Here is a 26396-nt window from a genome sequence, read left to right as displayed (position 1 = left end):
TCTCCTTAGAAAAGGTCAGAAAGGGCGCCCGACAAGACAAAGCCTGCAACTCCGAAACTCGCCGAGCCGACGTAATAGCCACCAAGAACACTGTCTTCAAAGTCAAATCCTTCCAAGTACTTGTAACCAAGGCTCAAAGGGCGGTCCCACCAAAACCTCCAAGACCAAGTTCAAATCCCACGGCGGAACTACCGGACGAAGAGGAGGACGGATCAACTTCACCGCTCGCAAAAACCGAACCACATCGGGAGCAGATGCCAAGGAACCCCCCGGATCCTACCCCGGAAACAAGCCAAGGCCGCAATCTGCACCTTCAAGAAGAAAGAGCTAGACCTCTGTCCACCCCATCCTGCAAAAACTCTAACACCTGCGGAAGAGACGAGTTCCAAGGCGAATAAGAACGATCCCTACACCAGTTCTCAAAAAATCCGCCACACTCGCACATAAGCAAAGGACGTGGACTGTTTACGAGACTGCAACATAGTCTCAATTACTCTAGCTGAAAACCCTTTCTTCTTCAACCTGTCCCTTTCAAGAGCCAGGCCGTAAGCGAGAATGGAACCGGGTCGGGCATTACGATAGGGCCCTGCAACAACACCACCGACCCGTCCATCCTCAGGGGACCCTTGATCGCCAACCGCACTAGATCGCCGAACCACGGACGACGTGGCCAATACGGAGCCACGAGTATCACCGTGCCGACGTATCGCTCTATTCTTTGAACTACGCGCCCCACTAGAGGCCAAGGAGGGAACACGTACAACAGTTGACGCGGTGGCCACGGAAGCACCAGAGCATCGATCCCCTCGGACCGACGGGTTCCCGCCTCGACTGAAGAACCTGGGCACTTGAGCATTGCTGGCTGTTGCCATAAGATCTACCACCGGCAGTCCCCACTCCAGCACCAGCCGATGAACAGCGGACGATGCAGCGACCACTCTCCTGGATCCAGAGTGTGCCTGCTCAGAAAGTCCGCCTGGAGATTGTCCACTCCGGCCACATGACCTGCGGAGAGACTCTGCAGATGAAGCTCCGCCCACTGCATCAACTCTGCCGTCTCCTCGGCCACATCGCGACTCTTTTGTGCCCCCCTGATGGTTTACGTAAGCTACCGCCGTGGCGTTGTCGGACAGAACTCGAACTGCCTTCCCGGCGAGAAGATGCTGCAGGGCCTGCAACGCCAACCGGACCGCCCGAGTCTCGAGCAGATTGATTGACCCAAAGGGCCTCGTCGGTGACCAGAGCCCCTGTGCCACCTGACCCAGACAATGTGCTCCCCAGCCTGCCAGACTGGCATCTGTGGTCACCACAATCCAATCCGGAGAATCCAAGGGCATCCCTCTCTCCAGATTCGGAGTATGAAGCCACCACCGCAGACTGAATCGCACCGCCTCCGGCAAGAATAGTCTGACCTCCAAACTCTGAGACTGCGGCGACCAACGATCCAACAGCGCTGACTGCAACTGCCTCATGTGAGCTCTGGCCCACGGCACCACCTCTATCGATGCCGCCATCAGCCCCAAAATCTGAAGATACCCGTGAGCTGACGGAGACCGTTTGGCAGAAAACTGACGGATCAGCCCCTGAATCTTGGCAATCCGAACGGGCGGCAGAAACACCAGGCCCCGCACCGTATCGAAACGAACCCCCAGATATTCTAGGGATTGGGACGGAACCAGATGACTCTTGACACTGTTCACCACCCAGCCGAGCGACTCCAAAACAGATACTACCTTCGTTGTTGCTTCCACACTCTCCTGATAGGATTTGGCTCGAATCAGCCAATCGTCGAGATATGGGTGAACCAATACTCCTTGCTGCCTCAAAGCCGCCGCCACTACCACCATAACCTTGGAAAAAGTACGCGGCGCTGTAGCCAGACCGAACGGCAGAGCACAAAACTGAAAGTGATGTCCTAGAACCGCAAAGCGAAGAAAGAAACCGGGTGATGCGCCTTCCGAATGGGAATATGCAGATAAGCTTCCGTCAGATCCAGAGAAGTGAGAAATTCTCCCGACTGAACCGCTACTATGACCGACCGCAACGTTTCCATGCGAAACGAGGGAACCTTCAACGCCCCGTTGACTCGTTTTAGATCTAAAATAGGCCGGAAGGAATCCTCCTTTTGGGAACCACAAAATAATCGAATAACAACCGGTCCCTCTCTCTGCAACCGGCACCGGAACTACAGCCCCTAAATCTATCAACCGCTGGAGAGTCTGCCGAATTGCCCTGGCCTTGAGCCGAGAGCGGCATGGGGAGGCCACAAAGAAATCTGGCAGAAACTCTTCGAACTCCAAGGCGTACCCGTCTCGCACCCACTTCGAGGACCCACTGGTCTGTCGTGATATGGGCCCACCTCTGATAAAACTGACTCAACGAGCACCTACTCGCACCAGAGGCTGGACCCGCAAACCTTCATTGCGAAGCACGACGGAGGACAGAGCTCCCCCCGAGACCTCACGTCCTCCTCGACGACCCCCACGAAAGGGCTGAGTACGCTGAAAATATCTGCCTCTAAACGGCGCACTAAACCTACCTGGCCTATAGCGCCGGGCATCCTTCAAACGAGCACGCCCTGACATACCGCGACCCCCTCCTCTAGTCGCAATTCCGGCAACCGCGGAATCTTAGCCTCCCCAAGACCACGCACCAATTTATCCAACTCTTCTCCAAAAAGCATGGACCCTTTAAAGGGAAGCGAACACAACTTGGATTTAGAAGCCGCATCCGCAGTCCATCCACGAAGCCACAGGGCCCGACGAGCTCCAACCACCAAAGCCATATTCTTCGCCGAAGCCCTCAACAAATCATAACTAGCATCTGCCAGAAAGGAAGATCCCATCTCCAACTTGGCTAACTCCTGCACCACGGCAGCCCTGTCCAGCGCGGGACCATCCAGAAGCTTTTCAGCCCAACGGAAACACGCCCGAGCCACTAGACCTCCACATAGAGCGGCTTGCAGAGACAAGGCCGAGAGATCAAAACTGCGCCGAACAAACGACTCCAACTTCCTATCCTGCGGGTCTCTGAGAGCAGTCCCCCCATCAACCGGGATGGCAGTAGCTTTGGTGACCGCCGTCACCACCGCATCCACTGTAGGAGATTTAAAAGAATCCCTATCCTCTTGGGGAATAGGATAAAGCCTCGCCATTGCTTTAACCACCCGACAGGCTGAATCTGGAGAGGACCACTCCTGTAAGATCATATCCCTCAGATCCTGATTCATAGGGAAAGAACGAGAAGCCTTACGAATACCCTTAACCAAAGGGTCTATCTGCTCAACCTCCGCTACTACCGGCTCAGGAGCCTCAAACCTAAGCGTAGACATCACTTGATCAATGAGCTCCGGAAGCTCATCCCTAGGAAAAATTCTTACCACCGAGGAATCCTCCCCTGGGAAGAACCCCTCCTCTTCAGGATCAACGTCTAAAGGGAACTCATCACCCAATCCACTACCCTCATCCTCCGAGGGAGGGAAAGACAAAAAATCAGGGTCCTCCACATAGTCTAGCCGTGGGCGCTTGCCCCCCAAAGGAGCTGCCCCCTTCTGTACCTCCGGCTGAGAAGCACCTGCCTGCCAGGCCTGAAACATCGACCAGACAAACTCCGGTGGGAAACCCATAGCCCCCGAAGGCCCTGGAGAGCACCCAACATTCTGACCCGGGCCCTCCACCACCTGCTGGGCCGGGATCGCCATCGGAGCCGAATCCAAGATGGCGGCGGTTCCCGCCAAAATCGGGACCGCCGTCACCGCACCAGAACCTGAATCAGACCCCGGGAGGCCCTTACTGCTGCCCGAAACCTCAGCAGACAAAACCGGAGGAGAAGAGAGAGAGTGCTTAGGCTCACCGCAAAACTTGCACGGAGCTCCGGGCGTTTCAATCCCCCGACGCGCGCAGGAACGGCAACGAGCCGCTTTTCCCGCCGACATCGCTAAATTTAAAGCAGTACACACACAAACCGCCAAAATCGCCCCAGCTCTACTCCCTTCCTCAAAACCACACTAAAACCCTTGCCAGCCCCCAAAAGAGAAACAACAAAATGTTCTGATGCAGGACAGCACTGTCTGCTGCTTACTTTCCTTTTTCTCTTTTTTTTTTTTTTTTTTTTTCTTCCACACACACAGCAAACAGCCCAGTTGCTATCTACTGACAAGGGCTAAGGCTCTCAAGGTTCCTGTAGCACAGGAGCCGAGGCACCAGGCTGCCTTTACACAAGGTACAGCAGGGGCAAAACCCGGACACGGGTGCAAACCCCTAGGGAAACAGGGAGCCCCACCGGACCCGCTTCCCCGAAGCACAAATTCTAAGTACAGGGTATAAAAATCAGAATCTCTAATCCTACCAGACCAGACTGACTGCTCAGGCTGCACGTTCTACCCTCTGCTGGAGACTGAGATTTACTGGCTGCTTGGGGGTTGGCTGCTGGCTTATACTTGGTTCAGTTTTTGTGTTCTCAGTCTCCCTCTGCTGGTAGGCGTGCATAACCCAAGCGTCTTGACCGGTCTGGAGGGTCGCTGAGGAATAAAGGTGTTTAACTCCTTTCTAGAGGGTCAGCGAATTCCTGAGTCCTGGAACCTAGCGATCATCATGGTACTGCTTAAGCCAGGTAAGGACCCCCAAATATGCAGTTCTTATAGGCCAGTGATGGCGAACCTTTCAGAGACCAAGTGCTTAAACAGCAACCCAAAATCTTATTTATCGCAAACTGCCAACAGGGTAATTTAACCTGAACAACAGAACTTTAAAAGCAGTTGGCATGCTTTTCAATAATTAATGTGATTTTTGTTGTTGCAAATTAAATGACCCCAGGTTCCAATCTAATTCATGTTTAATGTGGGATAAAATGCCATAAATAAGTAAGTAAATAAATAAATATAAACTTTTAATGTTGAGCACCTGATTCTCAAAGTGGACATATTCCAAACACTATAATGAAAATAAAATGATTTTTTCTACCTTTGTTGTCTGGTGATTGTTTTTCTGATCATGCTGGCCCAGTATCCGATTCTGTTGTTATCTGTCCTCTTAACTCCATTTCCAGGGCTTCCTTTCCGCCTTTCTTCTTCACTTCTTGCCCTACATCCTTAAGTAAAAGCTGGGTCTTCCGCAGACTTGACTGTCCAGTGGATCCAGCTTCTGCCTATTTTCTTCATCCATGTGCAGTTTTTCTCCTCTCTTCCTTTTCCCTCATCACCTTCCTCACTCTTCTCTCCCCCTCCCATCCATGTCCAGCAACCCTCCTCTCCCCCCTGCCCTCCATTCACCCATGTCCAGCAACGCTCATCTCCCCTGCCCCCCTCTCCAGCCACCCTTACCCAGCAAACCTCCTCTCCCCTGCCCCCCCTCTCCAGCCACCCATACCCAGTGATTCTCCTCTCCCCTGCCTCCCTCTCCAGCCACCCATACCCAGTGATTCTCCTCTCCCCTGCCCCCCCTCTCCAGCTACCCATACCCAGCAAACCTCCTCTCCCCTGCCCCACCTCCAGCCACCCATACCCAGCGATTCTCCTCTCCCCTGCCCCCCCCTCCAGTCACCCATACCAGCAATTCTCCAGTCCCCTGCCCCCCCTCCAGCCACCCATACCCAGCGATTCTCCTGTCCCCTACCCCCTCTGCAGCCACCCATACCCAGCGATTCTCCTGTCCACTGCCCCCCTCTGCAGCCACCCGTACCCAGCGATTCTCCTCGCTCCCCTGGTCCCCCCTCCAGCCACCCATACCCAGCGATTCTCCTCTCTCCCCTGCCCCCCCTCCAGCCACCCATACCCAGCGATTCTCCTCTCCCCTGCCCCCCTCCAGCCACCCATGCCCAGCAATTCACCTCGCTCCCCTGCCCCCCTCCAGCCACCCATGCCCAGCGATTCTCCTCTCTCCCCTGCCCCCTCCAGCCATCCATAACCCAGCGATTCTCCTCGCACCCCTGCCCCCCTCCAGCCACCCATACCCAGCGATTCACCTCGCTCCCCTGCCCCCCCTCCAGCCACCCATACCCAGCAATTCACCTCGCTCCCCTGCCCCCCCTCCAGCCACCCATACCCAGCGATTTTCCTCACTCCACTGCACCCCCAGCCACCCATACCCAGCGATTCTCCTCACTCCGCTGCCCCCCCCCCCTCCAGCCACCCAGGTTGTCCAGTGGATTCTTCGGGGCAGCCAGGAAAGATCCCCAGTCTTGCCTGCCCACTTCCGGTGCAGACTCTTCCACGGCGCTACTGCATCGCTCTTCAAAATGGCCACAGAGACTTACAAGGGCAGCCTCCAAGACTTCAGCAGAAGTCTCACAAGGCCGCCGCTGGAAGTCTCGGCGGCCATTTTTAAAGAGCGATCCGGCAGCGGGGCCGAAGAGTAGGGGATCTCTCGATGCTTACTATCTCTAGATGCCAAAAAAGCGTTTGATAGGGTGTACTGGCCTTTTCTATTTGGAGTCCTGGGTAGAGTCGGAATTTCAGGGATCTTTCTACACTGGCTTCAACTCATTTATGAGGCCTCTTGTGCCTCGATTCGTGTCAATTGTCAGCGTTCAGCCTCATTCCCACTATTTTTCGGGGTACACGGCAGGGGTGCGCGTTGTTCCCGCTTTTATTTGCGCTTTGCCATTGAACCCCTAGCATTTTTTATTCGGGTTCATCCTGATATTGAGGGTTGGCGGAAGGGGGCAATTGATTCTCGGATCCTCTTATTTGCAGACGATGTCTTACTAACTCTCTTGGATCCCACTGTATCGTTCCCAGCAGTGATCTCTGTATTATATGACTATGGGCGGGTATCTGGGTTTAAGATCAATATGGGTAAATCTGAGGCTCTTAATGTTTCTATCCCAAATGCCCATAAAGTTTTATTAGAGTCCAGCTTTCCCTTTCGATGGGCATCAGGATTTATTCGATATCTAGGTGTTAATTTGACTAGTCGGATACAGAAACTATATGAGGCTAATTTCCCTGGTAAAGTTAGGGAGTTATTTTCAGAACTCGACTGTTGGGAGGGCCTAACAATCTCATGGTTAGGGCGTATTAATGCAGTTAAGATGATTCTGCTGCCTAAGTTGCTTTATCTGTTTATGGCAGTTCCCCTTGCCCTGCCGGATAAATTCTTCCGCGGCTTGCAGAGTAGAATCTTCTCATTCATCTGGAAAAAGAGGCCTCCTCGGGTGCGAAGAGCAGTGATGTACCAGGTTAGAGAACAAGGGGGTATGGGTGTCACTTTTTTTCGAATACTGTACAGATGCGCATATTCGCATCTTTGCTGACTGGGCTCAAGGGGGGACTAAGATATGGAAATCATTGGACCAGGTCTGGTTGGGTACATACCCTTTGAAAGCCATCTCATGGCTTCCTGATCGTGAGCCAAAACAGGTGATCAGTGGGGCTCCACCACCCATTCGATGGCCTTTAGAGGTCTGGAGAACGATCAGGGGGAAGGTCTTTCCCGGCCGTGTATACTTTTTACACTCATTTATTCGATTTGCCTCTCAGTTTGCCCCTGGAACTCTGGACCTATTACCATTCATGTGAAAAGAAGGGCCTGTGTGCGTTGGGGTAGGTCTGGGAAGAGGGGGAGTTACTCTCCTTTAATGAGCTACAGGAGGAATTTGGGGTTCCAATCTCACCTGTTTCAGTATTGGCAAGTAAGGGATCTAATCCTGAGGAGAGCACAGGGGGAGCTATAATTGACAGAGACACAATTGAAATTGGCAATGACGGGGGGGAGAGGAGGAATTTCTCGTCTATACAGGACCCTACTTATCTTACTCTAAAGCCTATCACATATTACCGTATTTTTCGGACTATAAGACGCACCTTTAAATGTTGGTGCGTCTTATATTCCGAATGTAGCAACCCCCCGTTACAGGCACCTCCCTCCCTCCGTTACAGGCATCTCCATCCATTAAAGGCATCCTCCCTCCCTCTGTTACAGGCTCCCTCCCTCCATTACAGGCACACCCGCCCTCAGCTACCACACCTCTCCCTCTGTCGGAATTTTAAAACTCCTCACCTCGTCAGTGTGACTTGCGGTAGCAGCAGCGCTTCAGCGTGCATGTTGCCCCAGGGCGGGACCAGAGAGCTGAGAGAGAGAAGGCTGAGTGAAGATCGCAGAGCAACATGCACGCTGAAGTGCTGCTGCAACCGCGAGTCACACCGACGAGGTGAGTTTTAAAATTCCGACGGAGGGAGAGAAGGGGGTGTGCCTGTAACTGAGGGAGGGAGGGAGGGTGCCTGTAACAGAGGGAGGAAGGGGGGTGCCTGTAACGAAAGGAGGGTGCCTGGTACAGGGAGGGGGGCCTGTAACCATTTTTCGGACTATAAGATGCACTTTTTTCCTCCAAATTTGGGAGGAAAACCTAGGTGCGTCTTATGGTCCGGTGTGTCTTATAGTCCGAAAAATACGGTATCTATCAAAATGGGAATCAGCTCTGGGGACCTCCTATGACTATTCACAATGGGAGCAGGTGTTTAAGTCTTTGCTGCGGATTTCTGTTTCGAGTGCTTTAATGGAGAATGGGTACAAGATGCTCTATAATTGGTATTATACTCATAAATGCTTGGCAGCTATGTTCCCTTCGGGGTCCCCTTTGTGTTGCAGGCAATGTGGCTCAGTTGGAGACATGTGCCATATATGGTGTCCTGTGCTCAGGCCCAAGAATTCTGGACTGTGGTCCTGAAGTTGTGTTGCTAGTCTTACAAAGATTTCGTATCCTCTGAAAATGGATTATTGTCTTTTGCACTTTAAGCCACGAAGAATAAAAGTGACCACCCACCATCTGGCTACATATGCATTTGTGGCGGGTAAATTGGTGTTCACTGCGGCGTGGAAACAATCTACTTTAACGGGACTGGCTGTGATTCAACAGAAATTGGCCCATATTCATCTGATGTCCAAACTAACAGCTCTGCGTAGTGGACAGTTGTTGACCTACTCACGTATTTGGGGCCCCTATGTGAAATGGACTTCTTGCCCTGATTCTTCTCAACCTACTTTGTGAGGATTAATAGCGGGTTGGGGAGGGTGGTGGGTTGGGGGTTCTGGTGTTGAAGGGGTAGACTTACTGTTATTTGCTTTGTATTATGTGCTTGCTACAACACTGTTGTGGGTTGTGACAATGCTATTATTAATATGTTTTTACCTTGAACCTTAATAAACATTTTTGAAAAAAACAAAACAAAAAAAAAAAACACATTTACACCAAGATAAATCCATAAAAGGAATTGAGAGTAAAATAAATAAAATAAGTACCTTGTTTTCAAGTTTTTTAGGCAAGAACAATATTGCCCCATCAAAAGCATGTGTTCTTCCAATCAGTTCTTCATGATGAAAAAGCAAAGCTGAGCGCAAGCGTCTAGCTTCCATCTGCGGGTTATAGTCAATATGGTACTGATATAATGCCCACTGTGGACGTGAGATCAATCGGAAATGATTGGTAGTTAGCCTGATTCTGGTACCAGAAACACCTGAAAAAACAACAGAAAGGAATCAGTCGTCTCTTAAATCAGAAGTAATTTGAGACCCATGTAGTTTTCAATTACTTCCCATTTATTTTTATAAAATGTACCTCAATGTTTCTTTCCTCTACATAATTTTGTCAAAATAAAAAATGCATCAAAGAAAAAAAAAGTCTATTAATGCAATACTGAAGAGTCAGATATGCACTTCCATTTTGCCTTAATGGTAAAATGTCACATATGAAGGAAAAATATCAGATGTGGACTACACCAAAGACATTTGCTAACAATGCCAAAGTAAAAGATATTAAACAAAAGTATTTTTCTCTGATTTAAAAAGACAAAAAGCAGAGTAGGGCCAGTCTTATTTATAATCATGTATAGTCTCAATTACATTTTGTATACCGCAACCATCCTGATAACGAAATTCAGAAGCATAATATGCCAAGGACAGAACGTTATTACTACTACAATTCGACGTGTCAAGTGTATTCGACCAAGTAGACCACACCACACTAATGACACTGCTCAACAACATAGAAATCAGCGGTGCAGTGGCAATATGGTTCAATGGCTTCCTAAAGACCAGATCCTACATTGTAAAGATGTCCAACCAAACATCAACCTCATGGATCTCTGAGTGTGGGCTATAACAGGGATTGCCAATATCACCAATATTGTTCAATGTAATGATGGCGCCACTCGGAAAAAAACTGGAATTAATGGGTCTCAGCCCATTTATACTGTATATGCAGACGACATCACCGCCTTCATACCTTTCCAAACTAAAGCGAATGCTACATACCTGTAGAAGGTATTCTCCGAGGACAGCAGGCTGATTGTTCTCACTGATGGGTGACGTCCACGGCAGCCCCTCCAATCGGAACACTTTCTAGCAAAGTACTTTGCTAGTCCTCGCGCGCCGATGCGCACCGCGCATGCGTGGCCGTCTTCCCGCCCAAACCGGCTCGTGCCGGCCAGTCTCATATGTAGCAAGACAAAGAGAAGGGAAGACACAACTCCAAAGGGGAGGCGGGCGGGTTTGTGAGAACAATCAGCCTGCTGTCCTCGGAGAATACCTTCTACAGGTATGTAGCATTCGCTTTCTCCGAGGACAAGCAGGCTGCTTGTTCTCACTGATGGGGTATCCCTAGCCCCCAGGTTCACTCAAAACAATAACCATGGTCAATTGGGCCTCGCAACGGCGAGGACATAACTGAGATTGACCTAAAAAATTTACCAACTAACTGAGAGTGCAGCCTGGAACAGAACAAACATGGGCCTAGGGGGGTGGAGTTGGATTCTAAACCCCGAACAGATTCTGAAGCACTGACTGCCCGAACCGACTGTCGCGCCGGGTATCCTGCTGCAGGCAGTAATGAGATGTGAATGTGTGGACAGATGACCACGTCGCAGCTTTGCAAATCTCTTCAATAGTGGCTGACTTCAAGTGGGCTACCGACGCTGCCATGGCTCTAACATTATAAGCCGTGACATGACCCTCAAGAGCCAGCCCCGCCTGGGCGTAAGTGAAGGAAATGCAATCTGCTAGCCAATTGGATATAGTGCGTTTCCCCACAGCCACTCCCCTCCTGTTGGGATCAAAAGAAACAAACAATTGGGCGGACTGTCTGTTGGGCTGTGTCCGCTCCAGATAGAAGGCCAATGCTCTCTTGAAGTCCAATGTGTGCAGCTGACGTTCAGCAGGGCAGGAATGAGGACGGGGAAAGAATGTTGGCAAGACAATTGACTGGTTCAGATGGAACTTCGACACAACCTTTGGCAAGGACTTAGGGTGAGTGCGGAGGACTACTCTGTTATGAAGAAATTTGGTGTAAGGAGCCTGGGCTACCAGGGCCTGAAGCTCACTGACTCTACGAGCTGAAGTAACTGCCACCAAGAAAATGACCTTCCAGGTCAAGTACTTCAGATGGCAGAAATTCAGTGGCTCAAAAGGAGGTTTCATCAGCTGGGTGAGAACGACATTGAGATCCCATGACACTGTAGGAGGCTTGACAGGGGGCTTTGACAAAAGCAAACCTCTCATGAAGCGAACAACTAAAGGCTGTCCTGAGATCGGCTTACCTTCCACACGGTAATGGTATGCACTGATTGCACTAAGGTGAACCCTTACAGAGTTGGTCTTGAGACCAGACTCAGACAAGTGCAGAATGTATTCAAGCAGGGTCTGTGTAGGACAAGAGCGAGGATCTAGGGCCTTGCTGTCACACCAGACGGCAAACCTCCTCCATAGAAAGAAGTAACTCCTCTTAGTGGAATCTTTCCTGGAAGCAAGCAAGATGCGGGAGACACCCTCTGACAGACCCAAAGAGGCAAAGTCTACGCTCTCAACATCCAGGCCGTGAGAGCCATGGACCGGAGGTTGGGATGCAGAAGCGCCCCTTCGTCCTGCGTGATGAGGGTCGGAAAACACTCCAATCTCCACGGTTCTTCAGAGGACAACTCCAGAAGGAGAGGGAACCAGATCTGACGTGGCCAAAAAGGAGCAATCAGAATCATGGTGCCTCGGTCTTGCTTGAGTTTCAACAAAGTCTTCCCCACCAGAGGTATGGGAGGATAAGCATACAGCAGACCCTCCCCCCAGTCCAGGAGGAAGGCATCCGATGCCAGTCTGCCGTGGGCCTGAAGCCTGGAACAGAACTGAGGGACTTTGTGGTTGGCTCGAGATGCGAAGAGATCTACCAAGGGGGTGCCCCACACCTGGAAGATCTGCCGCACTACACGGGAATTGAGCGACCACTCGTGAGGTTACATAATCCTGCTCAACCTGTTGGCCAGACTGTTGTTTACGCCTGCCAGATATGTGGCTTGGAGCACCATGCCGTGACGGCGATCCCAGAGCCACATGCTGACGGCTTCCTGACACAGGGGGCGAGATCCAGTGCCCCCCTGCTTGTTGATGTAATACATGGCAACCTGGTTGTCTGTCTGAATTTGGATAATTTGGTGGGACAGCCGATCTCTGAAAGCCTTCAGAGCGTTCCAGACCGCTCGTAACTCCAGGAGATTGATCTGTAGATCGCGTTCCTGGAGGGACCAGCTTCCTTGGGTGTGAAGCCCATTGACATGAGCTCCCCACAGCAGGAGAGACGCATCCATGGTCAGCACTTTTTGTGGCTGAGGAATTTGGAAAGGACGTCCCAGAGTCAAATTGGACCAAATCGTCCACCAATACAGGGATTTGAGAAAACTCGTGGACAGGTGGATCACGTCTTCTAGGTCCCCAGCAGCCTGAAACCACTGGGAAGCTAGGGTCCATTGGGCAGATCTCATGTGAAGGCGGGCCATGGGAGTCACATGAACTGTGGAGGCCATGTGGCCCAGCAATCTCAACATCTGCCGAGCTGTGATCTGCTGGGACGCTCGCACCCACGAGACGAGGGACAACAAGTTGTTGGCTCTCGTCTCTGGGAGATAGGCGCGAGCCGTCCGAGAATCCAGCAGAGCTCTTATGAATTCGAGTTTCTGCACTGGGAGAAGGTGGGACTTTGGATAATTTATCACAAACCCCAGTAGCTCCAGGAGGCGAATAGTCATCTGCATGGACTGCAGGGCTCCTGCCTCGGATGTGTTCTTCACCAGCCAATCGTCGAGATATGGGAACACGTGTACCCCCAGTCTGCAAAGTGCCGCTGCTACTACAGCCAAGCACTTCGTGAACACACTAGGCGCAGAGGCGAGCCCAAAGGGTTGCACACAGTACTGGAAGTGACGTGTGCACAGCTGAAATCGCAGATACTGTCTGTGAGCTGGCAGTATCGGGATGTGCGTGTAGGCGTCCTTCAAGTCCAGAGAGCATAGCCAATCGTTTTCCTGAATCATGGGGAGAAGGGAGCCCAGGGAAAGCATCTTGAACTTTTCTTTGACCAGATATTTGTTCAGGGCCCTTAGGTCTAGGATGGGACACACCCCCCCCCCCCCCCCCCCCCCCCGTTTTCTTTTCCTCAAGGAAGTACCTGGAATAGAATCCCAGCCCTTCTTGCCCGGATGGCACGGGCTCGACCGCACTGGCACTGAGAAGGGCGGAGAGTTCCTCTGCAAGTACTTGCTTGTGTTGGAAGCTGTAAGACTGAGCTCAAGGTGGACAATTTGGAGGTTTTGAGGCCAAATTGAGGGTGTATCCTTGCCGGACTATTTGGAGAACCCACTGATCGGAGGTTATGAGAGGCCACCTTTGGTGAAAAGCTTTCAACCTCCCTCCGACTGGTAGGTCACCCGGCACTGACACTTGGATGTCGGCTATGCTCTGCTGGAGCCAGTCAAAAGCTCGTCCCTTGCTTTTGCTGGGAAGCCGAGGGGCCTTGCTGAGGCGCACGCTGCTGACGAGAGCGAGCGCGCTGGGGCTTAGCCTGGGCCGCAGGCTGTCGAGAAGGAGGATTGTACCTACGCTTGCCAGAAAAGTAGGGAACAGTCTTCCTTCCCCCCAAAAATCTTCTACCTGTAGAGGTAGAGGCTGAAGGCTGCCGGCGGGAGAACTTGTCGAAAGCGGTGTCCCGCTGATGGAGCTGCTCACCCACCTGCTCGACTTTCTCTCCAAAAATATTATCCGCACGGCAAGGCGAGTCCGCAATCTGCTGCTGGATTCTATTCTCCAGGTCGGAGGCACGCAGCCATGAGAGTCTGCGCATCACCACACCTTGAGCAGCAGCCCTGGACGCAACATCAAACGTGTCGTACACCCTCTAGCCAGGAATTTTCTGCACGCCTTCAGCTGCCTGACCACCTGCTGAAAAGGCTTGGCTTGCTCAGGGGGGAGCTTGTCCACCAAGCCCGCCAACTGCCGCACATTGTTCCGCATGTGTATGCTCGTGTAGAGCTGGTAGGACTGAATTTTGGCCACGAGCATAGAAGAATGGTAGGCCTTCCTCCCAAAGGAGTCCAAGGTTCTAGAGTCCTTGCCCGGGGGCGCCGAAGCATGCTCCCTAGAACTCTTGGCCTTCTTTAGGGCCAAATCCACAACTCCAGAGTCGTGAGGCAACTGAGTGCGCATCAGCTCTGGGTCCCCATGGATCCGGTACTGGGACTCGATCTTCTTGGGAATGTGGGGATTAGTTAGAGGCTTGGTCCAGTTCGCCAGCAATGACTTTTTTAGGACATGATGCATGGGTACTGTGGACGCTTCCTTAGGTGGAGAAGGATAGTCCAGGAGCTCAAACATTTCAGCCCTGGGCTCGTCCTCCACAACCACCGGGAAGGGGATGGCCATAGACATCTCCCGGACAAAGGAAGAGAAAGACAGACTCTCGGGAGGAGAAAGCTGCCTTTCAGGAGAGGGAGTGGGATCAGAAGGAAAACCCTCAGACTCCTCGTCAGAGAAATATCTGATGTCCTCTTCCTCTTCCCACGAGGCCTCACCATCAGTGTCAGACACAAGTTCACGGACTTGTGTTTGCAGCCGTGCCCGGCTCGACTCCGTGGAACCACGGCCACGGTGTGAGCGTCGAGAGGTAGACTCCCTCGCCCGCACCGGCGAAGCTCCCTCCGCCGACGTAGTCAGGGAGCCTTCCTGGGAGGCTACCACAGTCAGTACCGCAAGCGGCACCGATGTCGGAGACCTCACCCCGGGCAATGGGCCAGCCGGCGCCTCGCGACGATACCGGTGGCGCAAGCACCATCAGTACCAGAGGAGTAGGGCACAACAGCTCTCCCAGGATCTCTGGGAGAACGGCCCGGAGACTCTCGTGCAGAGCGGCTGTGGAAAAAAGACATGGAAGCCGATGCAGGTGTCGATGTCAGAATCTGTTCAGGGCGTGGAGGCTGTTCCGGGCTGTCCAAAGGGGAGCGCACCGACACCTCTTGAACAGAGGGCGAGCGGTCCTCTCGGTGCCGATGCCTACTGGGTGCCGACTCCCTCGGCGACCCAGAGCTCTCGGTGCCGACACGGGAAGGAGACCGGTGACGATGCTTCTTTGACTTCTTGGGATGAAGCATGTCACCGGAGCTTCCCGGCACCAACGAGGACGTAGTAGAATCCAGCTGTCACTTCCTCGTGGCCGAGGCCGAAGGAGGTCGGTCTCGGGGGGGGCTGTACCGCAGGAGCCCTCAGGGTAGGGGGAGACCCACCCGAAGACTCACCGCCACCAGCAGGGGAATGGACAGCCCTCACCTGCACTCCAGACGAAGCACCACCGTCCGACGACATCAGCAGACGAGGAGGTCTCGGTACCACCGACGCAGCCCTCCGATGTCTCGGCCCCGATGCAGAGGGCCGATGCCTTGATGCAATCGGGGGCGAGGATGAAGGTCCGGGCGCCGATGACGTCGAAGCAGTCGATACTCCCGGTGCTGATGCCGACGAAGAGCCCGAGAACAAAACGTTCCACTGGGCCAATCTCACTACCTGAGTCCGCTTTTGCAAAAGAGAACACAGACTACAGGCCTGCGGGCGGTGCCCAGCCCCCAGACACTGAAGACACGACGCATGCCTGTCAGTGAGCGAGATTACCCGGGCGCACTGGGTGCACTTCTTGAAGCCGCTGGAAGACTTCGATGTCATGGGCGGAAAAATCGCGCCGGCGAGATCAAAACTCGAAATGGCGAAAATGGCACCACAAAAACAGGGGGAAGAAAAACTTCGAACCGAGGCCTAAAAAGGGCCTACCCCGACGACGAAAGAAAGCTTACCGGGGCAAAACTAGAAATACGGGAAGGGGAGCAGACCGAAAAGGTCTCCTACCGACACTTTTTTTTTTTTTTTTTTTTGAAGCAAAGTCCAAAAACGACGCGCGAGGTCAACTTTCGGGGCGCGAACGGTGAAACACGACCGTACCGAGCGCGGACAAAAGAAGACTGGCTGGCACGAGCCGGTTCGGGCGGGAAGACGGCCGCGCATGCGTGGTGCGCATCGGCGCGCGAGGACTAGCAAAGGACTTTGCTAGAAAGTGTTCCGATTGGAGGGGCTGCCGTGGACGTCACCCATCAGTGAGAACAAGCAGCCTGCTTGTCCTCGGAGAATATCACATATAGGACAAAATTAAAAAAAAGGATTGGACTTCATGTGAGAATTATAAGCCTACTTGTGCTCGGAAAATATCATTTTAACACATATGGAAATAAGTGGGGAAGATGGTGGCCAGGATGGTGAAAACCTGGAGGGGTACCTGTATAGTAGGAGCGTTCCGGGACAGTACAAGGCAGTTGGTTAATCATTATCTCTTAGCTATTACTATTACAAAAGTCATCCTGAGGTAGATTTACAGAATATAGATTTTCTTGATAGAGCGTACCTGCCTAGTTTGTCTTTGGACAATGCTCAACGGTCCTATACAAGCTAAAGAGCTAGAGCAAGCCATTAGAAAATTGAAATCACAGTGGGGGAGGAGGAAGTGACGTCACGAACCTGAATGGCTGCCTAGGTGTCTAGCTCCGACGCAACACTCATCAATTTAGCTATAATAGCGCTCCTCTGCTTGTTAAGTGGACTTAATTTTATATTACAACGATACTTGTGGTGTGTGGACCTCGTTGCGGGAGGTTTCTTTGAAGCAGATGGCGACAGCTCGGAAGGAGAGCGATCGTCCCTCAGAGATGCCAGCGGCCCGGACCTCGCGGCGCCATGTGCTCTCGTCCGCACCCGCCTCTCATTCTGACTCCGATTCTGCTCCGTCCCTGCGTGATTCGGGCAAAGCCTCTGCTAAGCGGAGTCTGCCTAAAGATTTGGCGAGGTTTCTATCGGAGATCCGCGACGAGATTAAAGCTTCAAAGGAGGAGATCCTGGAAAAGATGGACGTGTTGAGCGTGGACCTTCGGGAGATGGGAGGCCGCGTGGAAGATCTAGAGGTGCGGGTGGATGAGAACGCTGAAAAGCTGATCGAGACTGAGACACGTCTTTCTAAAGTACTTGCCTCATATGCCGAATTCCAACTTAAAGTGGAAGACCTGAAGACCTGAAGAATTCGGCGCCATTGTGAAGTCGCTTTGTGGCAAGTTGGTGGATACCCTGGATATTTCTCTTGAATGTGCACATACAGCGTTAGGAAGACGGCAAGATAATAAACCGCGAGATATAGTGGTCTGTTTTTCCATGTTCACTACAAAGGAACAGGTGCTGCAGAAGGCACGACAAGTGCAACACATTGACTACAACGACGCACAAGTCAAGGTTTTCCAGGATTTGTCGGCGCACACTTGCGGAGAGGGATGAAGCCTGCCTTAGAAGTCCTAATGAAACATAAAATTCCATACCGATGGGGTTATTTTGTCTAGGGGCTAGATTGTCAAGGGTTATTTTGTTGAAGAGGCTATTTTGTTCTGGGCCATTTTGTCAAGGGCTGTTTTGTTACAAGGCTGTTTTGTCGGGGCTATTTTGTGAGAGAACATGGGAATTTGATAGATGGCTGAAAAGTAAAAAGGAGAAGGGTGATAGAGGGTTAAATTTGAGCTGACAGAGAGCAGAAAAGAAAAAAGAAGAGGAAAGAGCTAAAGGTAAAATTATGTATCATACCTGATAATTTTCTTTCCATTAATCATAGCTGATCAATCCATAGACTGGTGGGTTGTGTCCATCTACCAGCAGGTGGAGATAGAGAGCAAACTTTTGCCTCCCTATATGTGGTCATGTGCTGCCGGAAACTCCTCAGTATGTCGATATCAAAGCTCCATCCGCAGGACTCAGCACTTAGAGAATTACACCCACAAAGGGACACTCTGCCCAGCTCACCACCGCCGAAACGGGGGAGGGGAATTAACCCAGCTCATCCCCACACAAGTGGGGGAGGGGAATCCGTCCAGCTCATCCCCGCGGAGCGGGGGAGGGACACCACCCCGCCGATGCGGGGGGATCTGGCTTATCCTGCAACCGCAACCGCGGGAGGAGCTGACTGACCCTAACACCGCCGAAGCGGGAGGGGTACAAAGCTGCCCTACAGCCGCACGAAGCGGGAGGGAGTGCTGGCAGAATTTAAGTCTCAATCCAGCCCCGTAAAACGGAGGGGAGAGGAATGCAGCAGCTCACTGTAACACAAACTCGTCTCAACACTTGAAGGATCCAAGTGAAAAAACTTGAACACGAAGTCCTCCTGAAGTAACTGAAGGCTAAACTTGAACCTAAAATTCAACCAGAATATAAACAGTACAGATATCTGGGAGGGGCTATGGATTGATCAGCTATGATTAATGGAAAGAAAATTATCAGGTATGATACATAATTTTACCTTCCATATCATCATGCTGATCAATCCATAGACTGGTGGGATGTACCGAAGCAGTACTCACCCAGGGCGGGACATTGAAATCCCTGACCTCAACACTGAAGCTCCAAACCGGGCCTCCGCCCGAGCAGCCACAGTCAAGCGGTAATGCTTGGAGAATGTATGGGCCGATGCCCAAGTTGCCGCCTTGCATATCTCTTCCAAGGAGACGGACCCGGCCTCTGCCATCGAGGCCACCTGAGCTCTTGTGGAGTGAGCCTTCAGCTGGATAGGCGGCACCTTCCCCGCGGCCACATAAGCCGCTGCAATGGCTTCCTTGACCCATCTTGCCACTGTAGGCTTAGCAGCCTGCAGACCCTTACGAGGACCTGCAAACAGGACAAACAGATGATCCGATTTCCGGAAATCATTGGTCACTTCCAAGTATCTGATGATGACACGTCTCACATCCAGATATTTGAGAGCAGAGTATTCCTCTGGGTAGTCCTCCCTACGAAAGGAAGGGATACAGAGCTGCTGATTCACATGGAAGCGAGAAACAATCTTGGGCAGGAAGGAAGGCACTGTGCGAATAGTCACTCCTGCCTCAGTGAACTGCAGAAAAGGCTCTCGACATGAGAGCGCCTGGAGCTCGGAAACTCTTCTGGCTGAAGTGATAGCCACCAAAAAGACTGCTTTCAACGTCAGGTCTTTCAGAGATGCCCTCGACAAGGGTTCAAAAGGCGGCTTCTGCAATGCTCTTAGCACCAGGTTGAGATTCCACGCGGGCACCACAGAGTGCAGAGGAGGGCGCAGGTGATTAACTCCCTTGAGAAAGCGCACCACATCTGGCTGTGAAGCCAGGGAAACACCCTTCAGGCGGCCCCTGAAGCAAGTCAGAGCCGCTACCTGGACTTTAAGGGAACTGAGCGACAGGCCTTTCTCCAGACCTTCTTGCAGGAACGCCAACACTGAAGAAATTGGAGCAGTGAAGGGAGAAAGTGAGGCTGCTTCACACCACGCTGCAAAGATACGCCAAACCCTGGCGTAAGCAGTAGAAGTAGAGCGCTTCCTCGCTCTCAGCATAGTGGCGATGACCTTGTCTGAGAAGCCCTTCTTTCTCAGACGCTGCCGCTCAATAGCCAGGCCGTAAGACCAAAGGGGTAGGGATCCTCCATCACCACAGGACCCTGATGCAACAGGCCCTGCTCCACTGGCAGCCGCAGAGGATCATCGACTGAGAGCCTGATCAAGTCCGCATACCAGGGACGTCTGGCCCAATCCGGACCCACCAGGATTATCCGGCCCGGATGCTTTGCCACCCGGTCTAGCACCCTGCCCAACATGGGCCAGGGCGGGAACACATAGAGAAGCTCTTGTGTCGGCCACTGTTGGAGAAGAGCATCTACTCCCAGGGATCGAGGGTCCCGTCCTCTGCTGAAAAAGCGCGGCACTTGGCAATTTGCCGATGACGCCATCAGATCTAGGCTCGGCTGGCCCCAGCGCTTCGTGATGTCCAACAACGCCTGAGCAGATAGCTGCCACTCTCCGGGCTCCAAGGTATGGCGACTGAGAAAGTCCGCCTTGACATTCATGACTCCGGCAATGTAGGCCGCTGACAGCTGTTCCAGGTTCGCTTCCGCCCACTGGCATAGATTCATGGCCTCCTTGGCTAGAGGGGCGCTCTTGGTACCTCCCTGGCGGTTGACATAGGCCACAGCCGTGGCATTGTCCGACAGGACCCGTACTGGCTTCAACGCCAGTACCGGGATGAACTCCAAAAGCGCCAACCGAATGGCTCTGAGTTCCAGGAGGTTGATAGACCACTTTGCTTCTGCAGGAGACCAGAGCCCCTGCGCTGTCCTTCCCAAGCAGTGGGCTCCCCAGCCCGACAAAGAGGCGTCCATCGTGACAACAATCCACTCCGGGGTCACCAGAGGTATTCCCGCAGACAACTTGTCTGTCTGCATCCACCAGCTCAGCGCCTTGCGCACTGCTGGGTCCAAGGGAAGGCGCACAGCATAATCCTCCGACATCGGAGTCCAGCGCCGCAGCAGAGAGTGTTCTAGTGGTCTCATATGAGCCCTGGCCCAGGGCACTACTTCCATCGTGGCCGTCATAGAGCCCAACAGCTGCACATAGTCCCAAGCCCGAAGAGGAGAGGCTACTAGGAACTGGTCCACCTGAGCCTGAAGCTTGACAATCCGATTGTCTGGCAGGAACACTCTGCCCACTTGGGTGTCGAATCGAACTCCCAGATACTCCAGGGACTGAGTCGGGCGCAGCTGGCTCTTCTCCCAGTTGATGATCCACCCCAGGGAGCTCAAAAGAGCAACCACCCGGTCCACAGCTTTGCCGCACTCTGCATAAGAGGGGGCTCGGATCAACCAGTCGTCCAGATAAGGATGGACTTGTACTCCTTCCTTCCTCAGGAAGGCCGCGATGACCACCATTACTTTGGAGAAGGTCCGCGGAGCAGTAGCCAACCCGAACGGGAGGGCTCTGAACTGGAAGTGTCGGCCCAGGACTGCAAAACGCAGAAAGCGTTGATGAGGAGGCCAGATGGGAATATGCAAGTACGCTTCCTTGATGTCCAAGGATGCCAGGTACTCCCCTGCCTTCACTGCCGCCATAACAGAGCGGAGAGTCTCCATGCGAAAGTGCCGAACTTTCAAGGCCCGATTGACCCCTTTGAGGTCGAGGATAGGCCGTACAGAACCTCCTTTCTTTGGTACCACAAAGTAAATGGAGTAACGCCCCTTGCCAAGCTGATTTTCTGGCACCGGAACGACCGCACCCAGGCGGATCAGATTGTCCAAGGTCTGCTGCACTGCCACAGCTTTGACCGGAGACTTGCAGGGAGAGAGTACAAACCCGTCTCTTAAGGGTCGGCAGAACTCTAGCTTGTAGCCGTCTCTGATGACTTCCAGCACCCAAGCGTCTGAAGTTATTGTGGTCCACTCGCCCAGAAACGAGGACAGCCGTCCTCCAATCTGCACTGGGGCGTGGACCAAGTCCCCGTCATTGGGTACGAGACCCTGGGGGAGGACCGGAGGGAGCACCTCCGGGACGGCGGTCTCTGCGAAAGGAATGCTGCTTGGGGGAGAAGTTCCTCTTGAAGGAAGAGGGGGCAGAGGAGCCCGACCTGCCCGGGCGGTACCGACGGGCTTCCTGAAACCGTCCTCTGGAGGTACCGGGGCGAGTACTAGCCCGAGCCCTGACCTCTGGTAACTTCTTGCCCTTAGACGTGCCGAGATCGGTCACGATTTTGTCCAGCTCGACCCCAAAGAGCAGCTTGCCTTTAAAAGGCAATCTAGCCAGGCGGGATTTAGAGGCGTGGTCAGCAGACCAATGCTTCAGCCAAAGCCACCGCCGCGCAGAGATTGTCTGAGCCATGCCTTTAGCTGAGGCCCTCAAGACATCATACAGCAAGTCTGCCAAGTAGGCTAAGCCCGATTCCAGGGCCGGCCAATCAGCCCTCAAGGAAGGATCCGAGGGGGAAGCCCGCTGCACCATAGTCAGGCACGCCCTGGCCACATAGGAGCCGCAAACTGAGGCCTGCAAACTTAAAGCAGCCGCCTCAAAGGATGACCTTAAGGCCGCCTCCAATCTTCTGTCTTGGGCGTCCTTTAGGGCCGTGCCACCTTCCACCGGCAACGCCGTTTTCTTAGTCACCGCAGGGATTAAAGAATCCACGGTAGGCCACAGATAGGCCTCACGTTCACTTTCAGGCAAAGGATAGAGGCGGGACATAGCCCTAGCCACTTTAAGGCTCGCTTCCGGGACATCCCATTGAGCCGAAATTAAGGTGTGCATGGCATCATGCACGTGGAAGGTTCTAGGCGGGCGCTTCGTCCCCAGCATAATGGCAGAGCCAACAGGGGCTGAGGGAGAGACGTCCTCCGGAGAGGAAATCTTCAAAATGCCCATGGCCTGCACTAACAGGTTGGGCAAATCCTCTGAGCTAAAGAGCCGTGCTGCAGAGGGGTCATCCGCTCCATCCGAGCGGGGATCCGTCTCCTCCAAGGAATCCGCAAAGGACCGTTGGGAGAACTCAGATACGCTGCCCTCATCAACATCGGAGGAGACAAAGTCCTCCAAGGCCTGGGAATCAACCCGAGGGCGTTTACCTCCGGGGGCCTCAACCTCTTTACCAGACGAGGGAGCAGGGGCAGCGTTTTGCATAAGGAAGGCCTGATGCAGCAGCAAAACAAACTCGGGGGAGAAATCCCCCAGACTGTGCACTTCCGCAGCCTGGGCTACAGCCCTAGACGCACCCTCAACCGGCGCTCGCAAGAGCGGGGGAGAGACATGCTGCGCATCCAAGATGGCGTCCGGCGCGACACTCCGCGAAGGAGCCGCGCGGGAAGAACGGCGGTTAACTTTAGCCGCTTTTGTGCTGTCGCCCAAATTAAGGGCGTTCATGGCATTAATGTCTCCTACCTCAAGGGCGGCCCAAGAAGAAGCCGTCCGAGCCGCGTGGTCGGCCAAGATGGCGGAGGCGAGCAGCGGGGGATGGGCGTTTATGGCGGGAAAAACCGCCACACCGGAGGAAGGACCGGGACACTCATCGGCCACGAAACTGTCACCCAACAAGGGCGAATCAGACTTTAAGACCCCCGCATCCCCTCTAGAAGCGCCCAAGCAATCCGGGGAGCGACTCTTTGCGCCCTCACCCTCTGACGCCATAGGCCACGTGGAGATCAATCGGGGAACCCCCTGCCCGCTATAAAAAGGTAAAAATTACCTGCTTTCCGCTCCGAGCTGTAACGACCTGGTGTCCCAGTGAGTAGCTGCAATAAACGTTTAAATAAACATCGAAATAAACGCCTTTAAGGACGTTCAAAAATTTTTTTTTTTTTTTTAACGGAGCCAGCGGGAGGGGGGAGAAAAGGAGGGACCTGGCACCACCAGGTTTGCACTTGCTCAAAAAGAGCCCTCAACCCCAGGCACTCAACAAAACCTAAAAATTAGGCTTGGAGGCCTAGCCAGAGCTGCTGCTGTGTGTGACCACCACCTGCTGAGATAGAGAACATACTGAGGAGTTTCCGGCAGCACATGACCACATATAGGGAGGCAAAAGTTTGCTCTCTATCTCCACCTGCTGGTAGATGGACACAACCCACCAGTCTATGGATTGATCAGCATGATGATATGGAAAGGAACAATCAATATATCAGAGGCAGGTGTAGTGAGGGAATAGACAGGAGAGAGGAGAAAAGACAAATGGACAACAGCCACTTGAAGGAGAATTAGCAGACAACAGACATGAAAGCAGAAAAGAGAAACCAGAACTACCATGATGGAAAAATAAAATGTCCAGAACACAAAGGTAGAAAAAATAATTTTATTTTAAATGCTTTAAATTGAATATGTTAGCTTTGGGAAATGTGCATAATAAATGTCTTTGAATTGTGTTCATTAGAAAAGTAAATGCATTTCTGTTTTTCTTTCTCCATTGATGTAATACATGCTAAGTTTAACTTCTTGGGGTTCCCAGCTCAATTTTTCTGTAAATATTTTTATTTTTAATTTGTGATCTTTATTTGGTGAGGGTCTGTCGGTGTGTTGTTCTTTAGATTGTAAGCTCCTTTGAGTAGGGACTGTCCTTCTATGTTAAATTGTACAGCGCTGCGTAACCCTAGTAGCGCTTTAGAAAAGTCAAGTAGTAGTAGTAGCAGCAGCATTTCCCTTTGCTTCACGACAGGAGGGCGTCTGCACCAGACCCGGTCCCTTGAGGAAGTCTGGAAGATCTTACGCTCCAAGGGCTTGGTGACCACAGACGGCCCACCAGCGGAATTGGCTCCGACTACGCGAGCTAAGCTTCAGAAGTGGCAGCGAGTCCAGGGCAAGGCAAAAAAGACTCGGACCGGCACCTGACTGGACTGCATGATCTTGTATGTTGGTTTTCTGGGTCTGTTCAGGTAGACACCCACTGTTCTATAGTGGAGTGCCATGTTACTCTGTTAGTTCTCTTATAATTGTAAAGTTAAGGGTTCTGGGGATGGAGAAACTGAGGTGTACGGAAGGAGCACTGGGTGAGGGGGGCCTAGTTTTATACTGGTTTCTGTGTTGCAGGGGGGAGATTATAGTTTGACAAGTAGGGGCAATGATTCAAGGGGGGCGGAAGGGGATGGTCTTGGGTGGCTGAATGGGGGAGTGGGTTCTCTCTCTTATACTCCTAGACGGGGGGTTATGACCTTCGCTAGTGGAACTATGGGGGGTAGGGGACGGGTGGGAGGGAGTAGTGGGGAGGGTGGGTCTCTTCAGGGTATGTATGTGTCACGGGGTATAGGTGGGGGGAGGGGGGTTGTGAGAACTGGAGGGTCTGGTGGGGGGTGGGAGGGGCTCTGGGTCAATGTGGGTCTGAGTGTCACTCTTTCTTTGTTCAAAGAGATATTTTATTAATATGATAAAAGTAAAATATGCATACAATAGTCCGTATACATAGAATAGCCCGACACAGGCCGTGTTTCGCCCAACTGGGTTGCTTCAGGGGCTAAAAAAATAATAAATAAATAACAAATAACAAATCTAAACATCTAAATCAAAATCATATGACAATAATATTGTAAAAAGATATCATAAAAATTATATAAATTTATAAAGACAACATTAAAATATAGTCAAAGGTAAACTTGTATTATTAAGAGCCTAATATTAATGAAGCTATGACATTAAAATGTATAATATCAAAATCCCACAGTATTCAAATTTAAAGAGTGACTAATATATCTGCAACATATATATACATATTACACATATATATTACAGAAATCCAGAAACATGTTGTACAAACATCTAGAGAGGACACATGGAAAAAACATAGAAATAATTCTGATTATGAACACAGAAGTTCACTAAACACCAGACAACCATCTTCAATAATATATTGTAAAAGACACCCACCTAAAAAATGGTTCTTCACTACCAAGCAAAGGCAAAAGCAACTACAGATATAAAAGAAATAAAAATAATTAAAAAGAAATGAAAAGAAAAAATATGGGAAACATATGATAAAAAGATCTCATGAAAAAATTATAATATATATATATAAAAAACTCACGTGTGTGGACAATATCCTTAAAAAAATGGCTCATCCAGAGATACAAAAACGAAAGGTTATGGACCTGCATAAAGTAAAACTTAAATGTGAGGAAGAAAGCCTGATGAAGAATGGACAACAACTCCACCAGAGGAATAACATGAAAGGCTATATCATTGGGCATAGGTCTACCTACTTGAATAAAGAAAAGGAAATATATCCCAAGCCGTAGTCCTCCATGGTTGTATCACAGCGTCTACTATCGGAGAGTATAATAACTATATTGGCCTGTTCTGAAATGGTGACGCGATGACGCGTTACTCTATTTGATTCGGGCTCAATATCGGAAGATGTGAATACCGTACTATATTAAAAGACAACATAGTGAAGAAGATAAAACTTACCTGAGGTCATATGAGCAGCCTCTAATCTCCGAGTATGCCGAAAAAACTATGTCGAAAAACCGGAAGTTATTTAAAGGAAGGTAGAGGTCAAAAGTCAAAATACCATGTTTATCACAGAAATATATATTATTTCCAATGCGAATGATGGATAATGATCATCAATAAATGAGAATGTTAAAATGTACTTGTATTATAAAAAGTGCTTGTATTATAAAAACGTGCGAATGTGGACGAATAGACAGGCTCGAAAAATAGCCAATCAGGATAGCCGAAACAAACAAACAACTCTAACAAACAGATCATTATTTGAACCGAAAAAAACATATATAAACTGAAATAAGGGTATTAAATAATGG

General features: G+C 51.5%; 1 protein-coding gene across 1 annotated transcript in view; it reads right to left on the bottom strand.

Annotated features, from left to right (window-relative positions):
* PIWIL1 (piwi like RNA-mediated gene silencing 1) overlaps positions 1-26396 on the bottom strand; it is a 368470-nt gene that overhangs the window by 309519 nt on the left and 32555 nt on the right. The window contains exon 3 of the mRNA XM_030218398.1: positions 9237-9451. Coding sequence (XP_030074258.1) covers positions 9237-9451 — 215 coding nt within the window. The remainder of the gene's footprint in view (positions 1-9236; positions 9452-26396) is intronic.

This window comes from Microcaecilia unicolor, chromosome 11 (genome assembly GCF_901765095.1).
Source record: "Microcaecilia unicolor chromosome 11, aMicUni1.1, whole genome shotgun sequence".
Classification (NCBI taxonomy): Eukaryota; Metazoa; Chordata; class Amphibia; order Gymnophiona; family Siphonopidae; genus Microcaecilia; species Microcaecilia unicolor.
Note: the sequence above shows the minus strand (reverse complement) of the source record. Positions and strands in the feature narration are given on the sequence as shown.